The 22978-nt window shown below is 38.7% G+C and overlaps 1 protein-coding gene across 2 annotated transcripts in view; it reads right to left on the minus strand.

Annotated features, from left to right (window-relative positions):
• The window catches only part of DSCAML1 (DS cell adhesion molecule like 1), a 417994-nt gene that overhangs the window by 25921 nt on the left and 369095 nt on the right, over nt 1-22978 (minus strand). For both annotated transcript variants that reach the window (XM_089678617.1, XM_089678616.1), the window contains exons 21-26: nt 17416-17569; nt 12564-12681; nt 7940-8103; nt 7721-7819; nt 5941-6129; nt 1738-2025 (exon numbers count right to left, since the gene is read on the minus strand). In XM_089678617.1, the coding sequence (XP_089534743.1) occupies nt 1738-2025; nt 5941-6129; nt 7721-7819; nt 7940-8103; nt 12564-12681; nt 17416-17569 (1012 nt within the window). The remainder of the gene's footprint in view (nt 1-1737; nt 2026-5940; nt 6130-7720; nt 7820-7939; nt 8104-12563; nt 12682-17415; nt 17570-22978) is intronic.

The raw sequence follows: 22978 nt of genomic DNA on the forward strand, positions 1-22978 counted from the left end.
GGCATTCAACAGGACAGAAATGGATGGATTGGTTCCTCTATATGCCACCCACTGCCCCTCCTATCCATCTTCTTCTTTCTCCTGCCCCTGTGCCCCTGTGCCCCTGTCCTCTCTCCTGGTCCCCCTGTGCTCTCAATGGACCCCCGTGTACTTTCTCTTGGACCCCCCTCCTCCCCCACAGTGCTGCCAGGTTACCCCTCCCTCTCCCACCAGCTGCTGGGGGGCGGGGGGGGGGGGGGAGAACTGTCAGGATGGAGAGCGGGGAAGGGGACGGTAAATATTTAGTTTTCCGGCCCCTTCCTTGTCTTATTGGACAGTGAGTGATTGGTACCAATCACTGACTTTGTCCATTCATAACTCAGGTATAATAAACTGTGTTTACTATACTTTAGTTTATGAATAAATGGGAAGTTCTGTGCAGAGTTATTCCTGTCCATTCATTCTGTGCTGCTGAGGCTGCAGAGATGGAGATTGAGGAGATGGCGATATGTCCTCAATGTCCTTTCTCTGTTTCAAAGGTGAGATGTCAGGGGTATGTTTAGATCCCTGATATCTAATCAAAGTTTGGTAAAAAATAATAAAAATAAAATTGTAAAAAAATAAATAAAACAAAATGGTAAAAAAAAATTAAAAACATAGAAAAACTACTGACACCAGTGGCGGAACTCCCAGGATTGCAAAGGTCACACTTGTGTTCCACCACGGGGCTCCAGGGGAAGGTCCCCTGGGCTCGGGTCTGCTCAGTCTAAAATGCCTGAGCCTTTTTTTTGTCCCAATCCGGGCTTGGGTAAAGGGATCATCTTTTTGGATGGACAATACATACATTTTTGCATTCTATTACAGAAAGGAGTAGGACTGGAAAGTCTGTCTAAAAAAAAGTTATTGGATACATATATGTCTTCCTTTACTGGTAAAAATGAATAACTTCCAGAAATTATTAATGGCCTATCGCAATATATTAAATGCAGAAAGAAGTGGAGTGCCAAAGAAATGCATTAGTGAGTCACTTGCATTCTATCCTTATATGTATTAAAAGTTAACAGTTAATGCATTTTGAGCTCTTTTCAGGACTAACATGCAAAACTCACTGACTCATGTTAGCCTTGAAAAAGGGGGGGTTCTGTGACCCTCAAAATACATTGGATGCTATCTTTTAACAAATAACTTCTAATAAGTGTTTAACTTGACTGACTCACTTATTCATCTCTTTGGGGCACCACCGATTTGTACATTACAAGTTTCACACAAGGGCCCAAAATGAGTAAAAGGTAACTGATGTTGAGGTGCAGCCTTTTGACTTGCTCTTCACTTCAGCAAAATCTGTGTGTTAATCATACATAAACAAAGGGTCTTCAAAAAGTTTTTGCAATATTATATTTATTTTTTAAAAAGTGCAGAAACCTTTTGAAGAACCCTTGTATAAATATTTAATAGGGAAAAGTAATCATATCTTTAAATTTTTCCCCTTTTTCTGTTGTTTTTTTTGTTTAGTTTTTGTTTCAGTGTTATATAAACATTTTTCCCGGATAGATTATGTCCTTAAAATTTGCCTTGTTTGTTTTACCTTATTGTGTTTTAGAAATATTGATATTATTCTATTGATTGTACTCAAACTGCTAATACCTTATCTTGTTTTCATGTGTGTATGGATGGACAGTTTTGTCTGACAGAATTAAAGAATTAAAAAAAAAACAAAAAACATTTCAATGGCACAATTGGATTCACAAAAATACATACTTCCATCGTAATCTAGTGTGGCAAACCGCGATGTCTCATTCCCACATCCAGCACTGTTACAGGCTCTCATCTTTAACTCATACCAAGTGGCCTCCCGCAGATCTGTTAGAAAGACATCACTAGTAACATTTGCACGGATGCTTTGCCATTGCCAGCTATTTCGGGGGCGATACTCAAGTATAACAGAGATAATTGGACATCCTCCACTGTTCCAGCCATGGAGGTTCAGCCGGGCATGAGTTGAATTCACATGAGTAAAAATAGGTTGGTCTTTGTTAAAAGATGGCTCTGTAAAATATAGCAAGATACAGTAATAAGAAAAGTACAAAAATGTATTTATACTAATGTGTGATTGTGATTATGTTTTGTGCTTACTATACTGTATACACATATAGTATTTGCTTTTTATGTCTGGATGCCATAGGTAGGCCATAGATGGTGCAAATTTCTTTCCTGCAACCACGGATTGTAGGAAAGAAATTCACAAGATTCTCCCATTAACACAGGCAATGCTGACAGGGGAATCCCTCCTGCTGAGACATTTTATTCCCCTGGAGGGGGGGGGAAGCTGTCCCCGCCAGGAGAAGACAGTGATTACTGCTAGCGGCTATAGCAGCCACTAGCAATAATCGCAAGTAAATCGATCAATCAGCATGGTACATTCAGCCTGCCCATACATGGTTCGAGATCGGATTCGAGCCGTCTATGGTTGGCCTTATTTGCCAGAAATTTGAACACCTGTTTGAATGTAACAATCCCAAAGACTTGTTAAATTTAAACAACTGGTGACAATACATAGTTCATTAGGCATAGAAATGGCTCATGTACAGTTGCAAGAAAAAGTATGTGAACCCCTTGGGATTACGTGGAGTTTTGCATGAATTGGGCATAAAATGTGCTCTGAACGTCATCTAAGTCACAACAATAGAAGAACACAGTCTGCTGAACATAATACTACACAAACATTAGATGTTGCCATGGTTTAATTGCACATAACATGTAAACATTGACAGTGCAGGGAGGAAAAAGTATGTGAACCTTTGGACTTAATAACTGGTTGACCCTCCTTTGGCAGCAATAACCTCAACCAAACGTTTCCTGTAGTTGCAGATCAGACCTGCACAACGATCTGGAGTAATTTTGGACCACTCCTCTTCACAAAACTGTTTCAGTGTAGCAATATTCTTTGGATGTCTGGTGTGAATCGCTCTCTTAAGATCAAGCCACAGCATTTCAATCGGGTTGAGGTCAGGACTCTGACTGGGCCACTCCAGAAGGCGTATTCTGTGCTGCTGCAGCCATTGTTTTGTTGAATTACTTGTATGCTTTGGGTCATTGTCCTGTTGCATCACCCATCCTCTGCAGAGCTTCAGTTGGCGGACAGATGGTCGTACGTTTTCCTGCAAAATGTCTTGATAAACTCTGGAATTCATTTTCCCATCAATGACAACAATCCGTCCAGGCCCTGAGGCAGCAAAGCAGCCCCAAACCATGATGCTCCCTCCACCATGTTTTACAGTGGGGATGAGGTTTTGATGTTGGTGTGCTGTGCCTTTTTTTCTCCACACATAGTGTTGTGTGTTCTTCCCAAACAACTCAATCTTGGTTTCATCTTTCCACAGTATATTTTGCCAGTAGTGCTGTGGAACATCCAGGTGCTCTTTTGCAAACTTCAAACGTGCTGCAATATTCTTTTTGGACAGCAATGGCTTCCTCCGTGGTGTCCTCCCATGTACTCCATTCTTGTTTAATGTTTTCCTTATTGTAGATGTGTCAACAAAAATGTTAGCATGTGCCAGAGATTTCTGTAGGTCTTTAGCTGACACTCTGGGATTCTTCTTTACCTCATGCAGCATTCTGCGCTGTGCTCTTGCAGTCATTTTTACAGGATGACCTCGCCTAGGGAGAGTAGCAACAGTGCTAAACTTTCTCCATTTGTAGACAGTCTGTCTTACCGTGGACACATGAACATCAAGGCTTTTGGAGATACTTTTGTAACCCTTTCCAGCTTCATGCAAGTCAACAATTCTTGATCGTAGGTCTTCTGAGAGCTCTTTTCTGCGAGGCATGGTTCACATCAGACAGTGCTTCTTGAAACCAGTAAACCCAAAACAGGTGTGTGTTTTTTAAGGGCATGACAGCTGTCAGCAACACATCCAATATCATCACACTGATTGAATCAAGGTTGGCTCACTCCTGGCTCCAATTAGCTCTGAGAGAAGTCATTAAGCTAGGGCTTCACATACTTTTTCCTCCCTGCACTGTGAATGTTTACATGTTATGTGCAATTAAACCATGGCAACATCTAATGTTTGTGTAGTATTATGTTCAGCGGACTGTGTTCTTCTATTGTTGTGACTTAGATGACGTTCAGAGCACATTTTATGCCCAATTCATGCAAAACTCCACATAATCCCAAGGGGTTCACATACTTTTTCTTGCATCTGTAGATGAAGTTTAACTATTCCACTTTGGGTCCAGATGAAGAAAATTCTCTGGCCAACTGCTGCTAATGTTAACACACAAGGAAAAAGTTCCTACTATGCTCACAAAGCCAAACAACTCAATTTCCTGGATAAAAGGCATTCTTCTAACAAACCACCATATGTATAGCCAGCATTGCTGTAAAAAATCCATAATCTAATGGTAGATTTGTTATTTAATAAGTCTCTGTTCTTTGCACAGGATTTGGAATTAAAATTTAATTTGCTCAATCTTAACACTAATTCTGGATATATTTTATCATTCCAACTTAGGCCAACATGCCGCAAGGCACCAATGTCTCTTTAATGGTTCTTAAATGAGATAGTTGGCTTTACTAACCCATAGGTAATATCTGTAGGTGTAAGGGAACCAAAGTCAACTTTTACATAAAAAGGTAGGCATCTAGTACTTAGAGCAGCTTATATCTCTGAATTTATATATTCTCAGTTTAGATATTTTCTGTTTTATTTAGTTGCATGCCTTTAAAGCCTCTATATAATCCTTTTAATACCCTTTTTAAATGGGGTGCCATAAACTGAACCCATATTCTAGATGTAGCCTTGAATGTGGTTTACCCTCACACAATAATGTACTGGCATCATGTTTTTTATCTTCCTTTTTGTGCAGTATATTAAAACATTTTTGCATGCTTTTGCAGCTGCCTCCTGCTGCCCAAAAAAGAAACATTTTGCAACATGCAGATATATCACATTAACACCATCATACTAAAAATACATGCAATTAAATAAGACAATTTAAAAAAATGTATTATCTCTCTTAGCTGCAATCTAATATCATCCACGTAAGAAATAATTTGCTCACACTTCTTACCAAGCCACCTAATCTAAAGAATTTTGTGGGAAAGAGTTTATCAATCTTATACACAGACAATAAATACATATACAATCTACTAATCTTAGAATTAATACTCCTATACCTCCTTCCAGATGGCAACAAATTAAAGGGCTGAATTTAGAATGGCTACTGTCCTTTAACATACTAAAATCTCTGTAAAAACAATCGCTCCAATATCCTTAATCTGGTATCGATCATACTTTGTGTAGCATACACCACTCTCTGCTGGCCTTTTATTACCTGAACTGTACACATCCCTTGCCATAACATGACATGGTATGTTCATATACTCTCTATTGCCCCCCTGTAAAAACTAAAAGTACTCATTCCCAAAGTCTAACCCTCCTAAATGTCCTTAAAAACAAAAGTTCCAGCTGCGCCTCACCAGATCTGCTATGTGCGCTTCCCATGAAAGAACATCCATAATAACCACTCGCAAAAAAACCCTAACCTGTTCACATGCTCACTTCCCCACCATCTAGTAACACAAGAAAATGGGCCTTGGCCATGTTTCTACTAAAGTCTACTATTAGCTCCTTTGTTTTATTGACACTGAGCTGCAAGTTGTTATCTTTGTGTGATCTCAATGAACTCTCTCTCTCTACTCAATAAGAAGCTTCATCATTAATCATGATATCATCTACAAACCTAATGACTGAGCCCTGCACAATATATAAACTAGAATGGGCTAAGCACCCCAGTCAAAAATTTACAATAATTTTCCCCTTGTTTTTGCATCCCCAATGTCTGTACTAGGCTATTTTGTAGAAAATGAATACTTTGCAATTTAAGTAATTAGTTATGGTATTAGGTTTGGCAAAGTAACCACTATTACAGAAGGATGTCATAGTATGATTTCCCCACCTCTCCCAAGAGTCTTGGCTTCAATGATTTCGCTGATTCGCCCAGCACCAACACTGTTTTTGGCCGCTAGCTTTACTTTATACCATGTACCACATCTTAAATTCTCCAATCGGAATGATCGCTCAGAGGAACTGATGAACACATCCCTCCACTCCTCACCATTATCTAGAGAGTATTGAAGGACAAATCCTTAAAGAACACAGAATAGAAAGAAAATAGTTAATAGACTAGTAATAAAACAATATAGAGTATATGAATCATAGATTTTATACCCCCATCCACAGATTTTCTTGTCTAGAGTTATCTATTTGCAAGTATTGCAGTTATCTATTGCAAGTATAGTCCCCACCATTTTTGGAAGATAACAGCACTCCTCTTGTGTTGGTTTATAATTCTATTCTTAAAAAAAGCATCAACATCAAATCCTACTTCCAGTGTGCAAGACACTATAGTACTAGCACCAAACAGGTGTAAATAACAGAACTTCTCCTCTCTGTGCTTTTATTTCATAGGATGTTTTCAGAAAGAAAAAGAAGCTGACCTGTCAATTGTGAAACATTAGGGAGAAATGAAGCCCTGTCATTTGTGCTACGAAAGTAGTTTTCCTGGGATCACATTATTTATTAGTGAATACTGTAGCCTGAAAGTTTTTGTTACATTAAGTGAAAATCCAGCCAGTCATTTCTGGATTCCCTTTCACCTTCTGTTCTGGTGATCATTGTCGCTATGACAGAAAGTGAACGGAAATCTAAAGTTATAAAGTTCTCAATGGAACAGGAGCTGAGGGAAAAACTCCTAATGGGGACATCTAATAAATGTAAAAGTTGGTTTGCATCTGGGACATGAAATGAGGGCTAAACATCCCAATGTAAGAAAAGACAGCAGCTAAAACCTGATGGAGGTTGTAATCCGTTATTCAAAACTACATAATCTGGCTGGAGTTATAGTTTAACGTACACTGTACATCTAATTCTGTAATGGGTTATAAACATTTCCTTTGAATTTGTTGCATTAATTAAACTTTTTATTTCTTGAATGCTTCTAAAATATGTTTAAATATACCTGACGCATCTGACAACTGCACAGTATATATTATTTGTTAGGAGACAAAGAGAGGCTAATATTTCTTCCAGCAATGCTACCAAGCTTCTGGCTTCCAGCTAGGAGGACAGTGATGGCAGCTCCATATTTTCACATTGACAGGTTTCCTTTAGGATATTATATTAATACAACTGCATGTAAAAATAAGCACTGACTACCAATAAAAATGCTTCTAGGTGATAAAAAAGGGCTTCACTGAATTATTTGATATCTTTCATTTCTGAAGATATCCTTTTAAAAGCCTAGTACACATAATCAGAAAATCGTAAGAAAAATACCACTTTTGAAGCAATCATACGATAATCTGATTGTTACTACACAGCTTTTGTCCGCAGTCCCTCGAAGGGACCACATGAAAATGTTTCTTGTAGGATATCAGATCATATGATTTTCATTTTAATCAGTACAGTTTTCATCCCAAAATACAATACAAACACAACACAATACATTACATCACTTTAAAATTTTTATTCTGTTGTACAAGAATTTTTGTAACTTTAGTAGACTCATCACTTTAGATAAGAGATTAGCATGCAAAAAAAAAAAATGGACAATCATTCGTCCAATATTCTCATCAAGTGTACGGTGCTTAAGGGACAGCAGTGCTCCCCTAATCTTTTCAAGATATTACTTCTTACACCCATGTGAAAGCATTTTATCAAGATGTTTAAAAAAATACCTCTTATTGAGCTACCACCATTGTTTCCTGGGATCCATGCCAATGTGATAGAAGAGGTTGTAGATGTAGATAGTGTGAGGCGAGGCTGATCGGGGGGAACTTCAGAAAAACAGAGAAAACAAAAATATATTATTACTACTTGTGACTGGACTTTTTAAAGGCAATTTTTTTTTATCTTTGTCCCGCTATATTATTCCTATCATTTTCCCATATCCTCACCTTGCACTACCAGGTTTACAATTATTGTGTCAAATCCCCAAGTATTGGTAGCTGTACAGCTATATAAACCGGAATCCTCTGCTTTGACAGAACGAAGAGTTAGTGTGCCATTGGGATGAATTAGTCTATGCCCATCCAATGCCACTGGAATAGCCGAGTCCTCACTGCAGTTTAAGAGAAAGAGATTGAAGACATAATTCAACACCGTTTTACAGTTTTCATAGCCATGGTGATCAAAACATTAACATTATTAAATAAGCATCTCACAGTCTCTAGACCGGTATATTATATTTGGAAGCACCTCATGGGAGCAAAAAGGAGATCATCAACTCCCCCCTGCTTACGGACACCAGCTAAGTCTCTTTGCTTGACTGCTAAAGCATGTCTACATTTAAAAGACTATTTGGTCTCTGAACCTCTGCAGTCCTTTAAGAGTCCTGCAACAAGCTCCAAAAGCCCTGATGAAGGAGTATATTTGTAAATCTTGAAACACGTTGGCAGTAACATCTTGAGTCATCTTGATTAAGGACTAATAAGACCCTATGATAAATGGCTTGGTGCTCGCTTTGGATTGGAAGCGTTTGGGTTCTTCATAGGGTGCTCCTGCAGGTCCCCTGATGTATGCAGCCTTAGCCAAAGCATTACATTCCATTTATTAATGATAATGGACTAGAAGAGCCAAAGATCGAACATTTCGCACCAATACCACTTAAATACACACTGAATTTCTATTTTGTTATCTCCTCTCCTCAAAACGGGCTCCTTTAACATACCATGGAAAGAGAATTGGCTAAAATTGCTGTAGTCATTCACTACAATTCCTCTTAGTACGAAAAAGCATTTAGTGGAACAAAGGGGGGAGGTTTTTGTAGCGTAGGGGTTGCAAGAGTTCAATGTTATACCAAGCAGCTGAATGAATCATTATTCACAGACTAACTGCTTTATGTTAATCTGGTAGCTGAGTTGCACAGGGCTCTCTATTCATTCCAGGTTGATAGTCAGCTTCTGAAATGTTTCCGGATAAGATAGAAAGCCATTTTTATTTGCTCATAAGAGGTTATTTCTTCTTTAGCCAATGTTATAATTGCAAATCCATGGCTTGTTTTAATCTATTAAAAAGAAGAGCTACTGTTCTGTTAGTTGGTCTTGCTGATAGATCTGTAAAAGATGCCGTATGAACATCAATTCAGGTGTCTGTGTGCCCACAACTATGAATCTCTGTGATTGGCCTGACATAATGCTGAACTGCTATTTTTTGAACCAACCCCACCATTTTCTACTATAAAGACTAACATCAGAGACTTCAATGGTTCTTTGCAGGAGTATCTATAGGTATTATCACCATCAGCATATCATATATCGTGAAGCAGAACTAAAGTTTTGTTTTTTTTTAATACAAACTCTTTGAAATTGCAGGTGAAAACAGAACATGCATGCATACTTGCAAAACTTTCTTAGGTTACACTTAATGCATGTCAATGCACTTATGCTATGTCATCCATATCTTGCACAGTCTATTCTGTTTACTTACTCTTTATTAATGAGAGGTGATAAAGGCAGTGCTACTTGGAAGTGATGTAATTATTTTCTAATATGGACAGTTTTCATTCTTTGCCAGGAACCAGGCATGTAATAGTGAAGTTCCATTCCTACCCTAATCCTCCTTTTTCCCTGCTCCTTTATCAGCTACCTTTATCAGCTACTTGTTACATGTTTTATTGAATTCAACTTTTAATAAGTGAGAAGCCAGAACTGTGCTTCTGTGCAGTAATGTGATCTGTTTATGGAAATACAAGAACATAATAATATACTAAGAGGGAGGTGCGGAAGGACTATACCTCTGGGCTGTGCAGTCAGAATAAATCAAACCAAGAAGTCAAAGAGATTCCTTGGCCTTGCTGCTTTACCTGCACAGTAGCTAAGAAACCTACTGAAAAAGCTGCAGGTCTGCATTAACTATTTTTTAATTGTAATGTATTCACATTAAAAAAGAATCTTGAATTTTGCTTTAAACTGACCCTTCATAAATCACATTGGTTAATATGTCGTTTGATATTATCCCCGTTACCAGTCTTTCACCACGATTTAACTTTCTTGGCAATGCAAGTGAATAATGACTGAAGCATGAAATTGTCTTTCAATGTACAGACTATTCCATTTCTTGTCTGTCAAAGGTTGCTTTTCACATAATAAATAGATCCAAAATTAAACATTGAATAGCGCTAGAAAAATAATCTGAAGATTTATAGAAGAAAAAAACGATAACAGTGACAAGATACACTGACTTGAACAAAGATACAGCAGATTGAAATGTGCTAACATTTTGCATAACGTCCTGGATTAGAAAGGTGTTTCTTTGCTTTTCAGAATTATGGTAATTTACTATACAGTATATGAGCAGTGTGCCCCCTTGTTGTCCTTCTCCTGGTTTTATTCCGAGTGATCTCAGCCTCCCACTAGCTTTGCTAAATCAAGGTGCCCACGCACCCTGGGGTGCCTTGAGGTTTCTTCAGGGGTGCCTTGGCAAAATGTCTACAAATTGCCCAAAACTTGTATACAAGCCAGCGGGTGGAACAAGCCTGCCTTTTAGTTACACAAAACCACAGGTTTTCATTGTGCACCATCACGACCTTCTAGCTGCCGGCGTCCTGATAACCAATGACATCATCAGTTGATAAGGAGGATGTCAGCTGACTGCACAGCATCTTAATTTGACCCTCCCCTGCCCCTCTCCATCAGTGCTGGGGTCACATTAGCTCAGTGATGGATAGAGGGAGAAGAGAAATACTGGAATACTAGTCAGTACCAGTGTGCAAAAGTGTATTTGCTTTGGAAGAATAAATCACCTCTAATGTTAGGTGTTCCCCGTGTGTGGATGTTGCTGCATTATAGAAAACTGTTAGGATAGTTTTTCACATTTTATAATGGGGTGCCTCAACACTGCCCATAATTTTAAAGGGTGCCTTGACTGAAAAAAAACACTGGACTAGCAGACATTAGGATAGCAGCATCTCCTAGGTCTCCACATTATTCATCATGTATGTATTTATATAAAATTGATAACTCCTATATGATATATACTATTGCCTATGTATATAATAATGCATTTTTATTTTAAATTACATTTTGTGTAGCCTATTTGGCCTCCTAAAGAAGTTGAACTCAGCTTCTGTACTTTAACTAGGATTATGTGTTTACAATTGTAATGGTTATACTATTATACCTGTTGCATACGATATTCTTCCAACTGGCAATGCGACATAATCCTTCTGAATGAAGCTGATTTATATGTTTCTGGGAGTAACCAGTTCAGCTGTATGGACTTACTATGTACGTCAAAGAGTGAACCTATAATCACAAGCAGTAGCAGCCTTCAGCTTGTGCGGGTTTTGTACAGCCGGATCCTGGCTTGAAAGTGATGTGGAGTCTCTGTAGCCGCTGATCACTTACAAAAAGCTGTCGGAGTGGTGCACCCCACCCTCCTCACATCCCCCAGGCCCCCCCTCCCCCCCGTGGTTCCCGGGAACCTGGGACCACAACTGCCGACTTCAGGGGAGAGAGCGACGTGATACAAAGGCAAATCCATACCTCGATTTCACGTGTAAACAATGAAACCAGAAGTGATGGTCACTTCTAATTTCAGACTCACCATTTCTTGGCCTGTACAGCCGATCTGTGCTTGGTTAGATGGTGTGAAGGGCAGGGGAGACATTGGAGTCTATTACACCCCTAATGTCCCAATTTATTAACCCCTTGTGATAGCAATTAAGTATAAACAAAGAAAAAAGATTTAAAACATAAAACTGTAATACAACGTATTTTAAAAAAATAATTGCTGTAACCTCCATTGCCCCACACACATGTGCAAACATAAATGCATGCCAAGGGTGCGTATGTAAACATGCAGTCGCACCACGTGTGTGACATAATGCCATGAATGTCAGCGTGAGAGCAATAATTCTAGAGTTCCTGGTTAACTTTAAACTGATGAGCTGTAAAGGCTTTTAAAGTATCACCCACGGAGATTTTTGGGCACCATACTTTCTTTCGATATCACGCAGTTCTAAGATGTGGCATGTTTGGTATCTATTTATACAATACAACCTCCTCTTTTTAATTTTACCAAAAATGGGTATTATGCTGTGTGTATTTGCACTAAAGGTAATTTTATTATATTTTTCCTGTAAATGTATGTTTTAATAAACAGTTGTGCAAATGTCATCTGACATGTAAATTTGCGCCTATCGTTGTTTTATTGCACAGGGCCTCTGCTTTCAGAAAATATAGAATGCTCTGGGGGGTGAAGTAGTTTTATTGCCATTAATTAAGATTGTTATATGTGTGCAAAAAATTTATATAATTGCTTTAAAGCCGAACCGGTTAAATGGAGTTGTTTTTATGGTCGAGGTTTTAATATGTATAAATAAACATCATTTGTTTTTGTTTTTTTATAATAATGTGTGGGTGTCTTAAAAGTCTGCAGGATATACTTTTATTTTTACTTAGCTATGTTAACTTCCACATTAGTAGACCCATGAATGAAAACTTGTAAAAACATGAATCTGTGGTTCAAGGAAAAATGTTATGGATTTCCTTAAGATATAATGTTGGCAGGAAAATTTACCTGTTTTTAGTCCATTTAATGGCTGGTCCTGGCTCCCCCACTGAGCTGCATGGTAAGCGCACATCTTTCATCCAAGGTGTACTTACAGTGCCTCCAAATGATATAATTTTGGCAGGCGCTACAATACAAAAACATAGTTACCTTATAGCTGGTAACAAAAGGCAACAATCAGTTAGGTGGATAACACATTCTTAATATTGCAATGTGGCTAGGTAATTAAATGTAGACAAATAAACAACAATATATTCAACTTAAATTCAGATGTCTCAAGTTCTTCTAGAGCAGGGTTTGTAGTGCATCGATTTCCACAAACACCCCCAGAAACACAAAAAAAAAGAAAAGAAACTTTACAGCTTTTGATTTCAAGTGGTTGTAAACTCTTACATATACCCAGTGAAGTGACTGGCCTCAGGTGATACACAGAGATGTAACAAATCCTCCTACATACTGTCTATCTGAAGTGTTCTCTTCTCTACATCTGTTCAAAGTCCAGAATTTATAAAGCTTGTCTGAGTTTTCAAAAAGCAGGGGGCAGAGAGCTTAGGTTACACTCTTCAGAGCTCATTGAGGAGAGCGCTTAGAGCTGATTGGAGGGAAGACACACCCCTCCCCCTTCCCAGAACTGAGACTGTCAATCACAAGTGTGCTGGAGCTCCTTCCCCTGTCAACTTTTTTCTCTTGGTGTCAGGAAAACTTATCAGAAGTGACTCTAACTGTTGATAGCAGGGGAACGAAAGAGCAGAAAGAAATAACATTTAGTGCTCTGGATTGAGACAAGAACACACTATAGAGGCAAATGCTTTGTTCATATTTCATGTCTGAGGTTTACAAACACTTTAACTTAGTACACAAAGTGAAGGGCTTTTGATTCCTCTAAAAATATCTCATTACAATTGTTGAGGTGGATCTCCTGCCAAAGCATGCTACAAAATAGCAACAAGAACTTGGTGCTGTGTAGGTCAAGTTCTAGGTGTTTCACTACTCCCTACCACCGAATCCCTCTTCCATGACCTATGTTACTATGTAATAAGAACTCTATTGTTTGCCTATCCTGCTAGCAGTTGTTTTCTAATAACAAAATATGTGTTATTCAATCTAATTAGTTCCCAATGATTCCTCCATTCGGACCCTGCTTTTGTCAAGATTAGGCTGTCGAGCCATTATTTGGTGTTAATATGGCATAAGCAATATCTCAGACACCATGTGATCAGCATTACATATATATATATATATATATATATATATAGACCATTTGAACAATATATATATATAAATAGACCATTTGAACATTTTGCAGACCAGCTGATTAGTATGTTACCATTTATTAGTTAATAAAGACAGACTTGTTTATTTGGTTTATTCTACTAGCAGGTTTTTTAGTTTTTTAGGCTAAAAAAAAATTCTAAATGAAAAATTCTGGTAGTATAATTTTCTAGTAGCATTTAGGAACGGTAGCTTTTTATTAGCATTTTTACAGTACATGTAGGGGAAAAAAAAAAGTTTAAAAAAGAAGCTATTAGAAGCATTTAGTGTTGAGTATCATTTAGTGTTTTTTTTTTTTTATTCTGCTGGAAAATCGCTACCAAAAACTCTACAAAAACATTTTTTTTTCTGCTCCTAGGCGCTGAAGCTTGAAAAGCTAAAATAGTCTGCATGGACACAGGATAATATTAGCTTCTAAGAGCAGAAAACAATTGCTAAAAGCTTCTAGGAGGTTAAAAAATGCTAGTGTACATGGAGCCTTAAACATCTGCTGGATGTTTACACTAGAGAGCTGGCAGCCTGCCAAGATCTGCTCTCAATAGAAAAAAAAGTTCAGATTTCAATAACTGTGTTGTGAACTTTGAAAATGCATTTCTCCACATTGCCTTTGGCTACAGAGGTGAATAAGAATTTGCTTTAGTCTCTATGCATACTAGTTTTTTTTTTAAGTTTCTAGAAGCTATTATCAGCATATTGTTTTTCTGCTCCTAGAAGCGAAATAATGTTATCCTATGTGTTTGTGCACACTATATTAGGCTACTCCAAAGACACGCTGGTAGGTTAATTGGCTTCTGTCTAAATTGGCCCTAGTATGTGTATGTAGGAATGTGAGAGTTAGGGACTTTAGATTGTACGCCCCTTGAGGATTAGGGACTGATGTGTATGTACAATATATATGTAAAGCGCTGCGTAAATTGATGGCGCTATATAAGAACCTGAAATAAATAAATAAATATTCTGGGTGTCCTGAATGTCCTTCTGAAAGATAGAGTTCTAGCATTTTCGACACATTTGATTTTTTTCTTTAATAAACTGTTTATTCACATTTGCAAAAATACACAATAGAATGCAACTTCCATGAAATGTAAAAAACATAATTGCAATTACTAAGATTTTTTTTTTTTGCCCCCCCTAAGGCACATTGTCACATGCTGTGAAAGGTTTCTCTCCCTCCTCTTGTTAACTGATATTTTAGATGACGAGTTGAATAGAAACTTTTGAGCATGATTTGACACAGTGCAGATATACTTGTTTAAATGGTAATTCCACTTCATAAAAAAATGAATCTAGGGGCATTATGCACACTGTGTGGGCTCCTCTGACCACCTCCCAGTGTTTCTTAACAGATTTTGTCTTACAACACTGATTGATCATGTGACTGTATCAAGAAGGCCTGCACTGCACACAGGACAGGAAGTGATAAAAGAGTGGAATGCAGGCATGAGTTGCAACTACGGAGGAGCTGGGAGTCTATAATAAAGTCTGTTATAATACTTATATATAACAAATGTGGAAAACATTGTCATTTTCTCAATAAATATGGAATTATACTTTAAGATCAATCTTCAGGTTAAATATATTCCAGATGCATTAGAACAAAAGGTGTGCAAAGACTTAGTTTGTTTTCTTTAACCACTTCAAGTCCAGACACTTTCACCCTCTTCCAGGCCAGTCCAGCTTTCAGCACCATCACACTTTGAATGACAATTACTCAATCATGCAACACTGTACCCATATGAAATTTATATCCTTTTTGTGAGACAGATAGAGCTTTCTTTTGGTGGTATTTGATCACCGCTGTTTTTTTACATTTTTGCTATATACACATGAAAAAATACTGAATATTTTGAAAAAAATAATTGTTTGCTTAGTTTTTGTTATAAAATTTTACAAATAAATAATTTCTCTTCATAAATTTAGGCAAAAATGTATTCTGCTACATTTTTGGGGTAAAAATAACGCAAAATAGTGTATATTATTTAGTCTGTGTGAAAGCTATAAAGTCTACAAACTATGGGATATATATTTGAAAATTGATCAGTTTAGACCTTAAAACTGGTATAGTGTATGGCAGTGATCAGGACGCTGGTATGGGGCATGGTGGTGATCAGGACACTGGTATGGCAGTAGTCAGGACGCAGGTATGGCGGTGATCAACACGCTGGTATGGCAATAGTTAGGACGCTGGTATGGGGGTGATCAGGATACTGGTATGGAGTACGGCGGTGATCAGAACGCTGGTATGGCAGTGATCAGAACTCTGGTATGGGGTATGGTGGTGATCAGGATGCTGGTGTGGGGTATGGTGGTGATCAGGACTCTGGTATGGCATATGGGGTGATCAGGATGCTGGTATGGGGTATGGCGGTGATCAGGATCCTGGTATGGGGTATGGCGGTGATCAGGATGCTGACATGGTGTATGGAGGTGATCAGAGTGTGGTATGGCATATGGTGGTGATCAGGACTCTGATAAGGCATATGGGGTGATCAGGATGCTGGTATGGGGTATGGTGGTGATCAGGATTCTGGTATGGGGTATGGCGGTGATCAAGATGCTGGTATGGGGTATGGCAGTGATCAGGATGCTGGCATGGTGTATGGAGGTGATCAGAGTGTGGTATGGCATATGGTGGTGATCAGGGTGCTGGTATGACATATGGCAGTGATCAGAGTGTTTGTTTGAGGTATGGCAGTGTTTAGAACATTGGTATGGTATATTGGGGTGCTTTTGTGCACACTGGGACAGGTGACAGGGGTTGACTGCATGTTTTATTATGTATATACTGGGGCACTGATCAGGGACACAGAGGCACTGATCAGGGACGCTGGAGTGGATGGAACAGCACCTGACAGGCTACTGTGCACTCACAGACTTCAGGATCACTTCTCTCTGCTCTCACACAGAGCACAGAGAAGCAATATTTAATTTCACTTTCCATTGTTTACTATGTTAGTGATGTGATTTGTCACAGCAGTCACATGGTAAAACACCATGTGATCGTACGGACAACACGGTAATGTGGTCTGCTGTGTCTGGGCGATAAAGCGATCGCTGGGCTCTGGGGTGCGTGCTCTGTGAGTCTCGCAGAAGCCACCATTGCGGGTTGAAGTACAGGTATGCTAGCACGTATCGGCAAAGCTTCCAGTCCGCTGTCTATGTGCAATGGGTGGATGGGAAAAGGTTAAAAATGCAGCCTCAGGAGAAAATCATGTCCCTGCCAACAGCTGTAAAATGGGACCCTTGGTCTCCATGTGGAAGCAGTGGTCTCTCTTCAGACGTCCAGCATGAGTTAGAGCCAGATTGCTCAAATCAGCAGGGAGCATTATCTATATGTATCGATCTGTAGATGGCATGTCATACCCCTACATACAGATCTCTGCAAGAGTCCCACTCTGTAGCTGCTGGCAGGGGGCAGGCCTTTCTATTAAGGCTGTAGCTGCATTAGAAAGAAAACAAACGGACATTGAAAACCTTTTATTCTGATAAACCTGGACTGTATTTAGATGATATTAACTGAAGGTTTAATTAGTCTTGAAACCTAACCTTCTATGTATCTGTTAAATGCTCAAATGTGGTATCTCCATACCTTTGCCATCTGGCGTAATCATTAGTCTTTCGCTAACATTGCCCCGTCCTGCAGATGTAACTGCAGCCACCCAAAGCATGTACTGTTGCCCTCGAAGAAGGTGCATTATTCGATAGTGAAGGAACTCGGGACTTGTTTCATACTCACTGGGAGCCTGCAGAAAAGGGAAACAGTGAGATTCTAACAAAAATCAGCAGTTATTTAAAACACAACAAAATTAGAATAACAATGGGTTAACACATTGTATGTGCACTATGTGGCTTTAAGAGTTGCATGCAAGCAAGCTCCCTCATTCCTAATTAACTCTAATTAGCTGCCTCTTTTTAGCCTGCAGTGCCACCCTTTCCCATCTAGAGACTACAGGAAAAAAACTTCAAAAGAATGAAAACTTCAAAGATTTTCATTTTATTCAGATGAAACTTCCTCCCTAAGAGAGGGGAGTGGAAGACCAGAGGGTGGTATAGAAAATGGAGCATGACGAAGATAGGATAAGTAGAGCTTGGAGAGAAGGATGAAATGTACATGGCAAGAAGCAGCACAATAAAAACAATGAAAATTTAAAGCATCAAAAATGTTCTTCACGAGGACAGTAGAGGAATTTGATAATGTCCATCTATTTTTAGATATACTGCTGTCTGTACAACTACTCTAAAAGCCTTTCATTTATTTTAATTAATCCAAATGTGCCAATATATTTATTGAAATTTTTTTTAAAAATCATCAAGCATGTTTTAGGGTCCAAGCACACTGGGTTTAAAAAATCTGCATCTACAGGAGTTTAGCGTTTTGCCTTTAGAAGCAGCTCAATGTTATCCTATGTATCCATATATATTAGGACGTTTAGAGGCATATATTAGCCTACCCCACCCTCACCTAACGGCCATCCTCCCTCATTCCTCCTACCACTTCATCCCCCCCAGCCACTTCCTACTGTACCTTTACCCCCTCCCTCCTAGATTGTAAGCTCGTAAGAGTAGGGCCCTCTTACCCCTCGTACGCTGTCTGTCTTTGTTGTACTGTGCCATGTATTGTCCCCCCCTATTGTACAGCGCTGAGCAAACCCTTTGGCGCTATATAAACTCGTAGTAATAATAATAATAATAATAATAATATTTTAAGCTCAGCATTTAGATGCAGAAAAAATCCTTCCGGTTTGCATTTTTGAGAGCAGTTTTCTGGCCGGAAAAAATGCTAAATACTCCTAAACGCATTTACAATAACAATCTATATGAGTGTTTTTTTCTGCCACGGAACTGGCATTTTTTTTAAGCCCAGTGTGCATGGACCCTTACAATACATTACCCTTACAATACAGTCACCGGTTTGAACATTGTGTTGTATTATATTTCTGCATCACATTACTTTAATGCTAAAAATTATATATAAATTTTATTAGTAAAGATTTAGAAACATTACATAATGAAACTATTCTAATAACTCTCCTTGCTGTTTGTAATCAATATAAAAAATAGATTAAAAGAAGTTTGATTTCACAAACGGTATTGGTCAGATATGGTGTTGGTAAGGATTTATAGGTATGAAGCCATCATAATTCAAGTAAGAGAGAGAATGGTCTAATGTACTATAGATCAGAATAAGGAGACTAGCCCTGTGAAAGAATTTGTGTTTCTGTCCATTCTATCCCAAGATTTACAGAGCTCTGTCACAGCACACAATGATGGTTGGAAGGGGAGGAGACCTGATTTTCTCTGTTGCAGTTTTGTACTACTTACAGGTCTACTTCCCAGCCTTAACCTGTGACTGAACAGTGAAAAGAGAAGCAACACACTACTCTCATCTCTCTGTCACTCTGCTCTTGCCATGAACTGCTGTACAACTGATTGGTGCCTAGTGCTGCTTCTCCCTCTCCCTATCTGAATTCTGCTGTACAGTGGCCTTCAAGAGGCTGATACCAAGCACAATTTAGGTACTTTCACTGTGTGCACAATCTTTCATGTTAATAAGCAGTACAGACAGTCTGAATGGACGTGCTCTGCACATCAATCTTTTCAAAATGTAAGAAGCACGAAGAAACACTACAGTATGTTTGCTTTGTAGGACTTGGGGTTGTACTGACATGAAGCAAAAGCGATCCCTGAACATGTCTAACTTTGCAAACTGATGTTTAATGCAAAACGTTAGCTACTAGTTTTGTTTCCATGTGGAATACTCAAACAATGCTTTTTTTTATACAATATTGTGCAGTAGCATAGTGTGTATGTAAACATTTTACCTGAAAAAGAGAAAAAAACAGCTTGTCAAATAAAAAAGGCACATAACCCAGGCAAAGCAGCAGATCTACTAAACCCTGGGTGCCATGCTATCAAAGCAGAAAAGGCAATGTATACATATATAGAGATATTTATCAATGGAGCCTTCTAATAATCAGTATATATAATCTCATATGCTGGCTAGTAACTAAACTTTTTCACATGTGATGATTTCTCCTCCTATTAGCATGATTCTTGTCAGCGCAAGAACTGACTGGCTTCTTGGGATGCTCCTTCCTCTCAGACTAGAGCTCTGTTGTTCAGCAAGAGGCTGACACCAAGTCAAATTCAGGCCCTAACAACACTTATTATTTGGATAACAAATTACATTTATGATTTAATGATATATTAACGATTACAGTATAGCGTTGCATTATCTTTTGTCTCTTATATCTTTATATTAGCAAATTCCCCCCTATATGTCTATGTCCTGCAGCACCATGCTTTACTGGGACTTTTAACCCCTACAATTACAGCCTCCAAATTACAGCCTGTGGGCCATATGTGGCCTTTTGCTTGCCTTTTTCTGGCCCTTGAGGGAGCATTTCATGCATGACACCAATGATGGGACACTATTCCTCACACTAAAACCATTGATGGGGCATTATTTACTCCGACTGACTTCAGAGCGTTTTCTAATCCCAATGACCACAGTCTGGTCCCCTCTAAAGCCTGAAGGACAGTTAACTGGCCCTTTATTTAGAACGTTTGGAGACCCATGCTATCAAACGCACTAAATGTGTCCAAGAGTTTAGAATATGGGTAACAGGTAAATATTGGACAGTTTGCAAATTTAACTTAATTAAATTAACTTACCATTCATGACCATATTCTTATTTGACAAAAAGCACACATGGTCTGAAATGACAATGGCAGACACTACAATATTGAATATTTTGGCTAAGGTTTTATAGGAAAGTTGAATCCATTTGTGGCAAGGATATTGACCAGCATTGCTAAGACTGAATTTAACATTTAAAGCAAGTAAATGCTTTGATTTTTTTGTTTTTACAAGAGTAGAAGAGATCAGTACAAATTGTAACAAAACATGACTTATGCTTTTAAAAAAGGAGGTGGTCTAATAAGACCGATGTCCAAATAGAAAAAGTCAGTACATTCAGAGGCTAAAACCAGCAACAAACATCAAGTTGTGATCAGAGTGTGAATAATAGACAATGTAAAGAAACAGCCATACATGTCATGAAATACAAAGGATTACAGTGGTAGCGGTGGTATCATAGCTCAGTTACAAGGTAGCACAGGATATCAATATTAGAAAGAAAGGTCAGGAAGTAATCAGAATTTGTAATGGATTCCACAGAATTAAGTAAGGGGTCACATACACGTGGCTGAGTGTTGTAACCAATGGTCCAAAATTTTGTTAAATTTAGACGGACAGCCCCTGTGGACATAGATTCATTTCTTATAGGGAAGAGTCATTTCTTATAGCCAGGACTGAAATGTGGGTGGGAAGGCTTGCATCAAATTGCATTCTATCATTTTCCTCATGGTAAATAAAGTTTCATGTAAAGTTGCTGTCATACCTGTATATTTATCAGCATCTGGGTCAAGATAAAATCCACTAAAATTCTTCTCCAGCATACGCTTAAATCAGTAGTTTAATTTTAATATGTTAGAAGCAAGTCTCATGGACTTGCTTCTAACATATTGTCGAAGTTCAAGAGACTTCTACAAGAATCAATCAATCAAAAAAAAATCAATAAATAAAATCAATCATCAATCTCCTCCAAAGCTAACAGGACATCTCAAGAGATACTTGCAGAAGGGCACAGAAATTCTAGTTAGGTACAGCTAGATCTCCTTTTCTGGATGTATTGTGTAGGTGAAGATGGATATAAGGACTTAAGTAACTTCCTGCAGACCTACAAATCTAGGACTACTATGCCCAACTTCAAAAGATTATCTTGGTGCTGGATAGGGGACCTAATTTGGGCCTGTATTTCTTGTATGTGCTTTATTTAATTCAAACTTCAGGTTCCGAGATCAGCTTCTGCAATTTCTGCAGATAAGCCAACGTTCGCTATCTGTATCTTGCAGAGAAGGGTAGTTTGCACAGTCACAATGTCTATGGTGGTCTGCTTTTGTTGTGGAGATCACTTTCCTCTAAGCAGAATCTGATGCTATCTTTGTCTATGCAGTGGTACTTCTCAAACTTTGCCAGGTCTCTTTTGTCATGGCAGTGCCATGGCAATCTAGCAGGTTACTAGTTGAGTTTGTAGTCTCTAAAAAGGTACTAGGAATCTGTCCATAGGTGTTAGAAGTATGCAATAACCATATCTGTGACATGAGGCTCAATAATAATAAAAAGATGACATAATAAAAGACACATGATTATATAGTGGTGGACCAAGCCCCTGTGAAAAGGACTACTTTGGACCAATTTGGCATTCATCCTTGTTGCTCCCTATACAGGCATTCAATTTTGCCACTTGTGACTTAGCCAGTCCTTTTCCATCAGGAATATACAACATATCTGCTGTATGTTGTGGCTGAAAGTTCATTTGTTCATGCTAACATCACTAAAAGGCTCAGTGGTAATTACACAACCCTTGGAAAGTTGTGAATCTTTAGTGAAGATCGCGACCTTACAAACCATATTCAGATGATAAGGGGGGCACAGTCTCTGATGGGGGTGCTGCTTATGATGGAGTGCGGCTTTGAATGAGTGCAGAGCAGTTAAACACAGCACTTTAATTATGCCTTCTCTACTTTCACAGGTAACTGCATTTATCTGCTACCTCCACTCTTAACCAGACAAACGCATTGACTCCTGCTGTTCTTCTCTGGGTAACTGCATTTATCTGCTACCTCCACTCTTAACCAGACAAACGCATTGACTCCTGCTGTTCTTCTCTGGGTAACTGCATTTATCTGCTACCTCCACTCTTAACCAGACAAACGCATTGACTCCTGCTAAATTCTGAACAAATGTTGTAATTATATCTGTGTATCTGTTGACTTGTCCTCACCTCTAGGCGCACTCAGGTTTATGACTGTGGCCTGGTTCCTAAGAAACATCCCCCACTATTCATGTGAGCCTTATCAGCTTCTAATTGGGGCGGAGTTGAATGCTCATTTGAGCATCTCCCTATAAATTTAGTTCAGCTCATGGGGAAGATCTCTGATGGGGGTGCTGCTTATGATGGAGTGCGGCTTTGAATGAGTGCAGAGCAGTTAAACACAGCAGTTGAACTAAAGCAGGAGAACGTAAGCAGCAGGAAGACACAACAACAGCAAGAAACTCTACTGCATGCTGGACAGACTGCAAGGAA

This window comes from Staurois parvus, unplaced genomic scaffold (genome assembly GCF_062004578.1).
Source record: "Staurois parvus isolate SC_StPar_1 unplaced genomic scaffold, SC_StPar_1.0 ptg000207l, whole genome shotgun sequence".
NCBI classification, from domain to species: domain Eukaryota; kingdom Metazoa; phylum Chordata; class Amphibia; order Anura; family Ranidae; genus Staurois; species Staurois parvus.